We start from the raw sequence: 12582 nt of genomic DNA, 5'->3' as shown, positions 1-12582 counted from the left end.
GTTTTGCTTTTCATAAATGAATCGGCTAAATAAATAATCGTAATGTAATGCTATATTATTGTTATTACCGATATACATGTATTCTTTTCCCGAAGGAGTGGACCTATGCTTGGATGCACATGCCGCTGCATAGTATTTAGTAAATCCTGCTGACCCACATTAGTTGTTTTTTTTTTCCTCCGATATTTGTTAGCTTCATTCAACCCCCTCCCCCATTAAATACACCATTGTATTTAAAGTAAGTTGGGCGTCCCCTCATCCCCCTTTTTTCAAACCCTCTCTTACGCCATTGGTTGATTTACGCCCCAGCTTTGTGTAGGTGAGAGCAAGTTGGCCATGAGGGGCAGCCTTCTCAGAAAAGTGGCAGCTGTTATAGCTGCAAAGGGGGGACCAACTCCATATTGATACCTATGGATTTACAATGGGAGCTCCTGTAGGTGAAATGGCCAGGTGCCCCAATACTTTTGTCCATCTAGTGTGTTTTATACACTATCCATATAGTCCATATAATGTGAATTGGAAGAGCAGTGGTAGAGGGCAGCAGAAGGTGAAAACAGATGCAGCAGCCACTGCCTTGTGAACACAGCCACCTGCCATATCTAATCTACTAAGTCAATAATTCTCAAACTGTCAGAATATCATATACACATTTTAGGGATTTTGTGAATTCAATTTTGTGGAATTTCGTGGGCAATCTAAACAAAATTGCCCACACCATTTAGTAAAGGGGAAAAAAAATAAAAATAAAATAAAATTCTGCTTCTGTTTTGTGCTTTCTTTGGTTACTTTATGGATTTCTCAGAATAATGAGAAAGGCAGCACACATGTATTTCCATTTAAATCAACCTCTTATTAGCCTAATTTTTTTTTGGTGAAACACACTCACTGTGTGTGCCCTCCCCAAGCACTGCAAGTTCACACAGTAACAGAGGGCTATGCACAACCACCAGTTAATTACTTAGAAATTTTATGTTACTTTGACATGTTAAATTACTGCATTTTTGTGTGTTTTGTTCTATACATACCATATACAGCACAAAATACACATCTTGATGAGTCAAACACACGTCTTCATTTAGGCATAAAACCACAGTGATGACCTACCTGATTCTATGGTTGTGAATATCCTCCTGGCCTGGTGGTTGAATTAGCAGATGGTGAATAGGAGGTAGATGAGATATAATAAATATATTTCTATTCACAACGACCCATTATCTCCTGTAACGCTTGAACATAATATCCTAAAATACGGATTTATTCTTTTAGGCTGTTTCAGGACCAAGATTCTGAAGACTGCTTAGCGCCAAAATGCGTCAGTCATTCAATATGCTTCCAATAAGTCAATAAGAGAGTATACACTTGAGAGTTTTTTCTTAATTATTTAGACAGCCAGATGTCCCAACTAATCATTTTATAAAAGTTCATCTATTCATCAAACATGGCTGACAACAGGCAATCAGATTTCAGCAGACTATAATTTCCCTTGTCTATGACCGAGAATCTTGAAATTTTGGTGTCGTGGTGAAACATTCCCTCCACTGCTTAGGGCTGCAAAGAGACACTGCTCAGCCAAACGGTGGCGCTGTAGTGGCATGCTTTACGTTTTTGTCAATATTGGTCTTATTTTGAACTGCGGATCGTAGCAAGTAAGGTTTTTAATACACATTCCTTGGCTTCAAACAATTGCTAATAAGATCACCAAACTCCGCTCCTTAGATCTTTAGCAAATTTGCAAAACATGCAAATGTAGTATAATAATAAAAAAATTGATAAATTTTTTGAGATTACGGTGGAGATTAAGAAGGAAATGGCCATTGTTATGTCGTTAATGTTAATGGTTACATTCCCTTATCGTTGTGCGTGTGTTTACCTGTGTCTTGTGTGTACCCAGTTCGACCCCCGTGTGTAAGTGGCTTCCGTAAATCTCCCACCGTGTGTGTATCAGAGGTCAGCGTCTGACAACCTTGTGTTTCCTGTGTGTAATTGGTTTGGGGCTCGTTGGGTGCCTGATATAATCCTTTTCAGGACCGCTAAAATGCGGCTGTATTTTGTTTTGTGAAGTTAAGCTAATCCAGCATTTTCTTTAGTGTTGGTCATTGTAGTGTTCCCGATTTGCTGTTGATTAATACAACCCAGTATTTTTCCTAACCCCCCCCCCCCCCCCACCACCCCGAACCATGGGTTTGGAGAATCGTTAATGCCCCTAGTGAACATGTTCTCCCTTTAGAGGTGTCCTTCATTGCTTAATTTGGCTCTATGTTTGTGCAGAGGGCTTGGTCTGCCTTTCTCATTGTACCTGCTTTCTGATTTAAAGCAGTGCTTAGGTTTGCTGTGGGATCTCTACTGGAGTGCTGCCAGGAAGCCTCAGCCCTCTGCAGCCCTTGCCACTGCCCTCCAGTCAGTCTCTTTTTGAAGTGTCTTCTGCTGTGGGTCTTTAGCGGGGGGTGGAAAGGACAAACAATTAATGGCATTAAAGAGGGAGAAAATGACAAATGTGTCTCTCAGACTCCCTTCTTCATACATGTAACCCATGGTTGCTGTTTTATCCAAACTGTCCATATTTACAGGGAACTTGAGAATGTCGTTTAAGTCTCCCTTTCATAGTAGAAACGTGCACAGAGCAAGTGCCCCCTCCCAGCACAAAGGCCTTTTGAAATAAAGCACAAAGTCACGCTGCCAGGTCGATATATACTGGCAGTGGATCATCAGAGCTGTTCCTCCTGTTACTTTGGCAAGGCTGACAACTCTGGCTTTATGGCTTAATGTGCCAATCGGAGCAGCCTCCTTTCTCTATAAGCAGCTCTCTGTCTCACCTGAGTTAGTGGTGCTATGGAAAGCGAAAGCTGGAGTAAGATGTCAAGCGTGTAGCCTGCTCTTGCTGTGTGGTTCCTGTTTGTGGGGTGTTTATCCCACACTCTGTGCATTTATAGCACGCTTGGGGCATTTTTCTCACTTTTGTCTGTCCCATTCTCTGGGCATTTTTCTGAGACTGAGCATTTGACCTGCTCTCGGTTTTTTTTTCTATTCTCGGGGCCTGTGGCCTGCACTCAGGGCATTCATCCCACTCTCTGAGCATTTGACCTTCTTTCTGGGCAGTTAATCCCACTCTTGGGGCATGTGGCCTGCTCTCTGGGTGTTTATCCCACTCTCGGGGTGTGCGGCCTGCTCTCTGGGTTTTTATCCCACTCTCAGGGTGTGCGGCCTGCTCTCTGATGGTTTATCCCACTCTCAGGGTGTGCGGCCTGCTCTCTGATGGTTTATCCCACTCTCAGGGTGTGCGGCCTGCTCTCTGATGGTTTATCCCACTCTCAGGGTGTGCGGCCTGCCCTCTGGGTGTTTATCCCACTCTCAGGGTGTGCGGCCTGCCCTCTGGGTGTTTATCCCACTCTCAGGGTGTGTGGCATGTTCTATGGACATTTATCCCACTGTCTGAGCATTTGACCTGCTTTCTGGGCATTTATCCCTCTCTCGGGAGTGTGGCCTGCTCTCTGGGTGTTTATCCCACTCTTGGGGTGTATGGCCTGTTCCATGGGCGTTTATCCCACTCTCTGAACATTTATATCGTTCTTGGTGCATTTGGCCTGCTCTCTGGGTGTTTATCCCACTCTCGGGGCATTGATCCCACTCTTGGTGTTTCTCCCTCAGTTGAGGCATGTGGCCTACTCTTTGGGCATTTGTCCCACTCTCGGGGGCATGCGGCCTGCTCTTTGAGCATTTATCCTGCTCTTGGGGCATTATCATTAACATAGACAATGAAATGTGTCCCCTGCATTTAATGTATATGTAACATCATGACGAAATAGTGGGCAGCTATTTTTCTAGCACCTAGCACCTCCTGCTCTTTGGACATGCAACCTCTCTAGGCATTTATCCTGCTCTTGTGGTGTTTATCCCACTCTGAGCATGTGGCCTGGTCTCTGGGCATTTATCTCACTCTTTGGGGGTGCGTCTACTCTTGGGGTGTTTATCTCACTCTCGGGGCACGTGGCCTGCTCTCTGGGTGTTTATCCCTCTTTTGGGGTCAGTCCCACTCTGTGGGAGTTTGTCCTGCTCTTAGAGCATTTATACTGCACTCTGGGTGTGCAGCCTGCTCTTTTGGTGTTTATTCCTCTTTCAGGGTCTGCAGCCTGTTCCCTGGGCGTTTATCCCTCTTTCAGGGTCTGCAGCCTGTTCCCTGGGCGTTTATCCCTCTTTCGGGCTGCTGTTTTAGCTGCAAAGGCTCTTTGAGAAATGCATTCGGCATTCAGAAGTGCACAGGTAGAAAGATGCCTGGCTTCTGTGAGACTGATTAAACAAGTTAAAAAGGACGGGAATTAGACTTGAAGACTGTTCAGGCTGCTGCTTTTATTCCTGACTTTATTCTTCAAATGAGGCTAAGCAGAGTGCCTTTCAGGACACTCAAGGTCACCTTACATGAATTAAACGACTTAAGAATTTGTAAAACAACAATAAACATGAAACTCCATACACTAGGTACATTACACTACAATAACAATAAAAGAAATAATAGAATCACAGTTCACGAAAGGAACAGTAATTTAAGATGTTAAGATGATTTACATGATTTAAATAGAGTAATGGAAACCAGTTGCCCTAAATTCAAGGGGAGAGAGTTACAAAGTCTAGGTACTGAGCAGCAGAAGACTCTGTCACCCAAGGGCCTGTCACCCATGGTACTGAGCCTATCAGAATGGTAAGTCATTCAGCTGAGGAGGAACGAAGGGAGTATAAGAGTGTAAAAGGTCATCGAGGTAATTAGGAGCATGGTTATGAAGGGCTTTGAAATTTAGCAGAAGTATCTAATACTCCATCCTGTACTGAGTGGGGTTAGAGGTTTGCCACCTGCAGAATCTGCCCATTCTCCCTTTCTCACCCAGCTTTTCTGCAGGTCCTCGAGATTGGGCTAATTCAATGACCCATGGTTTGCCAGCATTTCTGCGTGCATGCGTGTGTGTCAGTGAGAGTGAGTGTCTTTCTGTGTGTGTCGGTATCTGTGTGTGTGTGTGTGTGTGTGTGTGTGTGTGTGTGTATGTGTGTGTGTGCGCCTATGTATTTAGCCGTGTGTCTGTGCCCGTGTATGTCTATGTATGTGTGTGTGTGTGTGTGTATGTGTGTGTGTGTGTGTGTATGTACACACATGAACACCCTGCCTTCAGACTACCTTTCAACCTTGACCAGAATAAGTGGCTGGATGAACCCTAAATGTTTTTGATTCATATTGTTTTTGTGTCACTTTTCTCTCCTCCAGAGGTCAGGAGGCCCACATCCGCTATGAGCATATTTACATGCCGGAGCCCAGCAGCCAATCAGATGTTGATTACTCCGAGATGAAGCGTCCCAGGCTGGATCTGGGGACGGAGTCTCTCCTGCGACATCCCTCCCACAGGCCATCTGCTCAGCTGGCTGGGACTGAGGACATGCCCAAGGTGAGACTGCAGAGGGGAAGCCCATTGAGCACATTGAGCTTGACACCTGGAGGCCAAGACCTGCAGCCTATGTGCAAGCTATGTGTACCAAAGCAACTTCAGCTGTTGAGCCCCAGTCTTCCTGCTTGAGATGGGACTCTCAGTCGTTCACCCACTATCGGTATTGGGCTCATACCTGCAAAAAAATGCTGGATTGGGTATTGAGGGAGTGGGAGAGTAAAGATACTAATCCCATTTTTTTTTATCAGCAATACTGTAGGTCTAGCCTGAAAAATTGCGAAAATGCTTTTAGCCTTAGTGCGATATACTGAAGGCTAGTTATTCAGCAACGCATGTTTGTCGGAGCTGTCATGTTGGCTGTGTGGAAATACAGTAACCATATTACATTCACGCAGTTGGCATTCATGGTTTTTTTTTTTTTATTAATGCTTAATAATTGATAAAGGGGTAAAAATATCAGATTGGTTGCTCCTGTTGGCATATATGCCCTTTTTTTCTCTCCCCTCCCTTGGTTGGGTTGAGGCCCGGTCTTCCTGATGCCACTGGATTAAGTCCGGGTCTTACCTGAGCTGGCTTGGATGGAGGCTGTACCATTGGAGTCAGATGAAGGCCTGTTTTTTGGGGTGTGGTGCAATGTGGTGTGCAGTCGGGTTAGGGTTAGGGTTAGGGTGTGGGTTGTGCTGGTAGGGTTAGGGTTAGGGTTAGGGTTGTGCTGGTAGCATTGGATTTCATTCTCCCTGATGCCCTCATTGTTGTAAAGGTGATAGCGGCTGGAGGAGCTCCTGTCTCTTGGCTGTAGAATACTGTGTATGGTCTGTGTATGGCTTCTCATATGCTTTTGTAGCAGCAGTCAGCAGTACCTCTCTCTGTCTCTTACTAGCAGCTGCAGACTTCATGCAGGCAGATTATGGTCTTCAGAACTGCGATGTAGCAATTCATTATGTAATAACTCAGCGAAATGTAACAAATTGCCATCACATAATGTGGTGGTGTTACATAATACATTGTCACACACCATGTAATAATCCATTGTTTAATAACACCGCATTATGTAATAACTCTACAAAATGTCATAAATATGTCAGAAATTTATAACCTACACTGCAGTTTTATATTGAAAGAATAACTTATTATCATCATCATAATCATTATTATATTGTCCACTGTCCTTTTTGGATGACTTCTGTGCCTCTATCATGGAATAGCAGGCAAAAGTTCAAATAAATAAACAACGTAGGAAATAAGAAGTGGGTTGGATCACTCATAGATTTATGAATGAGGTTACAAACTAGTTACAAAAGGTTTTGAGAAACGCTGATTAATCAAAGAATTATCTTAAGTGACAGATAATTAACTGCTTAGCATCACAAAGCTTTCGGGAAACACACCCCTGAAAATGTATCTAATTGTATCTAATGGAAATTTGCTACAGGTTGTCAAGATATTACATAATGCAGTGTTGTTAGATAATGTGTTACATGGTCTGTGACAATGCATTATGTAATAACACCACATTTTGTGACAATTTGTTGCATTTTGTCGAGTTGTTACATAATGCGGTGTTATGTAATGCGTTTTCAAAGGCGATGCAGATGTTTCCCTGCTTTCCCCGGCTGCTCCATCACCTGGTTGCTCCTGTTGGCATATATTCCCTTTCTTTCTCTCCCCTCCCTTGGTTTGCTATATCAGCAGCTGCTCACCAGAGCTCCCACCACAAAGGCTCACTCACAGCCACAGGCACAAAAACTTCCTCTTAATGGTCTGCTCCTCAGAGTCCTTCCAGAACTGGGCCACTGCTATTATTTATTAATTGCTGTATGTGAAACGAATGTCTTCAATCCCCTTAGCCCCCCAGCCGCCTCACGCCTCTTGGGCTATGAATGCTGCTCTAAAAATATACATGCAGGCGCTAAAATGAGGAACGAGCATGCATGCATTCAGCAGTAAAGGACGCGGCGAGGTGAGCACCCTTGCAAACTGACACATTCATATAGGTATCTGCTCTACCTTCCTCACATGCCTAATCTTAACCCTTTGGCGGCTGTAAGAAGGGTGGGTGGGGTCTCCCACAATGCTGACTGCTTTGCGGGTTAGGCAGGTGTAAGGGTGGGTGGGGTCTCCCACAATGCTGACTGCTTTGCGGGTTAGGCGGGTGTAAGGGTGGGTGGGGTCTCCCACAATGCTGACTGCTTTGCGGGTTAGGCGGGTGTAAGGGTGGGTGGGGTCTCCCGCAATGCCGACTGCTTTGCGGGTTAGGCGGGTGTAAGGGTGGGTGGGGTCTCCCGCAATGCCGACTGCTTTGCAGGCTAGGCGGGTGTAAGGGTGGGTGGGGTCTCCCGCAATGCTGACTGCTTTGCGGGCTAGGCGGGTGTAAGGGTGGGTGGGGTCTCCCACAATGCTGACTGCTTTGGGGGTAAGGCAGATGTTGTAGGTGTCCAGGAGGGTGGAGAGTGGGGCTCGAATGATCTTTCCTGCTCCATTCACTATGTACTGCAGGGTTTTTCAAGTTTCAATTAATTTTTCACATGTATGTTAACACAGGGTCAACATTACAATGAAATGCATTATTTGAGAGGAGCAGGAAAACAAGTGTCTCAGCATTGGAAGATAAGAAGATTAAATAAAATTAAGAAGTAAAAATGAAAAGAAAATCATAAATAAGGAAATATCTGTGTATATATGAGGTGGTGGGGTAGTGTAAGCGCCAGTGTTGTGCGTTGAGAATGCGAATTAGTATCAGCAATTTTACATTGAGGAATAATTGCACATAGTACCGGTAAGTTTTTGTACAGTTTTAAGTGTTTGAGGAGTCTGATGGCTGGGTGGTAGAAACTGTTCTTGAGTCTTTCAGATGGTAACAGATTGAACAACTGGTGTGCTGGGTGGCTGTGGTCTCTGATGATGCTGTGTGCCTTGTGCAGGCACCATTGGAGGTAGATGTCCTGAATGGCAGGGAGACTCTTGCTGGTGATGTGCTGTGCCACCTCCACTACTTTCTGTATTGATGTCTGGCTGTGGACAGAGGAGCCCCCATACCATACTGTAATGCTGTGCTGTCCCCACTACTCTCTGTAGTGATTTCCCGCTGTGGACAGAGGAGCCCCCGTACCATACTGTAATGCTGTGCTGTCCCCACTACTCTCTGTAGTGATTTCCCGCTGTGGACAGAGGAGCCCCCGTACCATACTGTAATGCTGTGCTGTCCCCACTACTCTCTGTAGTGATTTCCCGCTGTGGGCAGAGGAGCCCCCGTACCATACTGTAATGCTGTGCCATCCCGAATATTGAGATGATGTTGGCATTCATGCCGAAGTTCTCCAGCCTCCTCAGGAAGTAAAACCGCTCTCGAGCTTTCCTGACCACAGTGTCTGTGTCTGTTGTCCAGAAGAGGTCCTCTGTGATGTGCACCCCAGGGAACTTGAAGCTGCTGACCCTTTCGACCTTAGTGTCGCTGATGTAGATGGGCCGGTGTGTCCGTGTGTCCCTTCATGCTATCTCCTGCAGTCCGCTATCATTTCCTTTGTTTTACTGATGTTGAGGGAGAGGTCGTTGTCCTTGCACCAGCTGGTTCATGCCTTCACTTCCTATCATTGTCCATGATGAGGCCCAAGATGGTGTGTCATCAGCAATCTTGAAGATGACATTGGACTTGTGTTTAGCAGTGCTGCCTCAGGGTATGTGTTTTCTAGTCTCTTTGTAATACTATACAGTTCGTCTAGAACGGAAGATTTTTCATTTTGAAGGGGGATATAGACGGCTGAAAGGAGCACTGAACTGAACAGATAAAAGGGTCTGACTTTGATGATCGGAATCTCCAGAGCCGGAGAGCAGTGCGTTGCTAAGATGCAGACATCCGCAGCCCACAAAGAGTTAACCATAAAGTACAAACCCTCTCCCCTCAATTTTTTGATTGCTGGCGGTGCAGCTTCCAAATCACACAAGGATGCAGTTTGTCAGGATACTTTTTGTGGTGCCTTGATAGGAGGCCATGATCAGTACCAGGGCGCTAGCTCTCTTTATTTTGCGATGTTGGGGTTTCTTCACCAGTGATGCAGAATTCTTTGACCAGGAGAGGTCTTCTGATATATACTCCCAAGAATTTGGTGCTGCTCACCCTTTCCACGGCAGTACCATTTATGGTCAGCCGGGGATGTTGGGTGTGCGATCTCCTGAAATCAGTGACAATCTCCTTTGTTTTGTCTGCCTTTAAGAGGAGATTGCTGTTGCTGCACCACATGACCATCTTGAAGAAGAGGTTGGTGCTGTAGTTTGGTGTGCAGTCATCGGTCAACAAGGTGAAGAGCAGGGGACTGAGCACTCATCCTTGGGCTACCCCCATGCTCAATGTGATGGTGCCAGATGTATTTTTGCTGACCCAGACCACTTGTGGTCTCTCAGTAAGCAAGTCCAGCAGCCAGTTAGAGGGAGGTGTTCAGGCCCAGCCAGTCTAGTTTCTGTATTATCTGTTGAGGAATGATGGTATTGAATGCTGAACTAAAGTCTATGAACAGCATTCTCACGTAAGTGTCTTTTTTGTCCAGGTGGGTGAGGGTGGAGTGGAGTGGAAAGCAGAGGGGATTGCATCATCTTTCCACCCAAAATGCAAGCTGAAAGGGACAGACACTCACAATGTAATAATATACATGACACAGAAATGGACACTCTCACACAGACACACAATCACACCCACACTGTCACACATTCACTCTCATAGATGCACACAGGCATTCACACAGACGGACACTCTCACACAGACACACAGACACACCCACACTGTCACACATTCACTCACATTGATGCACACAGGCATTCACACAGACGGACACTCTCACACAGACACACCTACACTGTCACACATTCACTCACATAGATGCACACAGGCATTCACACAGACGGACACTCTCACACACACACAGACACACCCACACTGTCACACATTCACTCACATAGATGCACACAGGCATTCACACAGACGGACACTCTCACACACACACACAGACACACCCACACTGTCACACATTCACTCACATAGATGCACACAGGCATTCACACAGACGGACACTCTCACACACACACAGACACACCCACACTGTCACACATTCACTCACATAGATGCACACAGGCATTCACACAGACGGACACTCTCACACACACACACAGACACACCCACACTGTCACACATTCACTCTCATAGATGCACACAGGCATTCACACAGACGGACACTCTCACACAGACACACAATCACACCCACACTGTCACACATTGACTCACATAGATGCACACAGGCATTCACACAGACGGACACTCTCACACAGACACACAGACACACCCACACTGTCACACATTCACTCTCATAGATGCACACAGGCATTCACACAGACGGACACTCTCACACAGACACACAATCACACCCACACTGTCACACATTGACTCACATAGATGCACACAGGCATTCACACAGACGGACACTCTCACACAGACACACAGACACACCCACACTGTCACTCATTGACTCACATAGATGCACACAGGCATTCACACAGACGGACACTCTCACACAGACACACAGACACACCCACACTGTCACACATTCACTCACATAGATGCACACAGGCATTCACACAGACGGACACTCTCACACAGACACACAGACACACCCACACTGTCACACATTCACTCTCATAGATGCACACAGGCATTCACACAGACGGACACTCTCACACAGACACACAATCACACCCACACTGTCACACATTCACTCACATAGATGCACACAGGCATTCACACAGACGGACACTCTCACACAGACACACCCACACTGTCACACATTCACTCACATAGATGCACACAGGCATTCACACAGACGGACACTCTCACACAGACACACCCACACTGTCACACATTCACTCTCATAGATGCACACAGGCATTCACACAGACGGACACTCTCACACAGACACACCTACACTGTCACACATTCACTCACATAGATGCACACAGGCATTCACACAGACGGACACTCTCACACACACACAGACACACCCACACTGTCACACATTGACTCACATAGATGCACACAGGCATTCACACAGACGGACACTCTCACACAGACACACCTACACTGTCACACATTCACTCACATAGATGCACACAGGCATTCACACAGACGGACACTCTCACACACACACAGACACACCCACACTGTCACACATTGACTCACATAGATGCACACAGGCATTCACACAGACGGACACTCTCACACAGACACACAATCACACCCACACTGTCACACATTCACTCACATAGATGCACACAGGCATTCACACAGACGGACACTATCACACAGACACCACACTAACACATTGCTCATAGGCAACCCAGAGCTCACAGGTCCTCATGTCTGCTGTCTGTAGAGGACCTAGCAAATGTCCCTGTGTGACATGGGCCGACGAACCCCCTACACACACACACACACACACACACTGTGACCTTTTCACTGGAAATTGACTGTGGATATTGATTCACCTCTTTGGGTCACATCAATAAAATAGATGGATTTTGTGAGGTTCATCTGGTCCTTAGCAGATTGTAAAATTATTTAATTCTAACTACAGGTGCAAAACAATACACAACGGATTCCACCATGTCATTATTTATTTATCAAAAAAGAAAAACTAAGTACACCCCATGATGCAATAGCTTGTAGAACCACCTTTAGCAGCAATAACTTGAAGTAATCATTTTCTGTATGACTTTATCAATCTCTCAAGTTATGGAGGCCCACTCATTTTTATAACATTGCTTCAGTTCATTGAGGCATTTGTTTATGCATAGCTCTCTTAAGGTCTTGCTACAGCATTTAAATCATGTTTAGGTCTGGACTTTGACTGGGCTATTGTAACATCTTGATTCTTTTCTTTTTCAGCCATTCTGTTTTAGATTTCCTGGTGTGCTTGGGATCGTTGTCTTGTTGCATGACCCAATTTCAGCCAAGTTTGAGCTACCGGACAGATAGAATCACATTTGACAGTACAATACTTTGGTATACAGACTAGTTCATGATCGATTCAATGACTGCAAGGTGCCCAGGTCCTGTGGCTACAAAACAAGCCCAAATCATCACCCCTCCACCACCATACTTCACAGTTGGTATGAA

General features: G+C 45.6%; 1 protein-coding gene across 3 annotated transcripts in view; it reads left to right on the top strand.

Annotated features, from left to right (window-relative positions):
* The window catches only part of ncor2 (nuclear receptor corepressor 2), a 151436-nt gene that overhangs the window by 59091 nt on the left and 79763 nt on the right, over window positions 1–12582 (top strand). For all 3 annotated transcript variants that reach the window (XM_072708012.1, XM_072708011.1, XM_072708010.1), the window contains exon 4: window positions 5249–5426. In XM_072708012.1, the coding sequence (XP_072564113.1) occupies window positions 5249–5426 (178 nt within the window). The remainder of the gene's footprint in view (window positions 1–5248; window positions 5427–12582) is intronic.

Source organism: Paramormyrops kingsleyae, chromosome 2 (assembly GCF_048594095.1).
Source record: "Paramormyrops kingsleyae isolate MSU_618 chromosome 2, PKINGS_0.4, whole genome shotgun sequence".
NCBI lineage: Eukaryota > Metazoa > Chordata > Actinopteri > Osteoglossiformes > Mormyridae > Paramormyrops > Paramormyrops kingsleyae.
The sequence above is the reverse complement of the archived record's forward strand: the minus strand, read 5'-3'. Positions and strand labels throughout refer to the sequence as shown.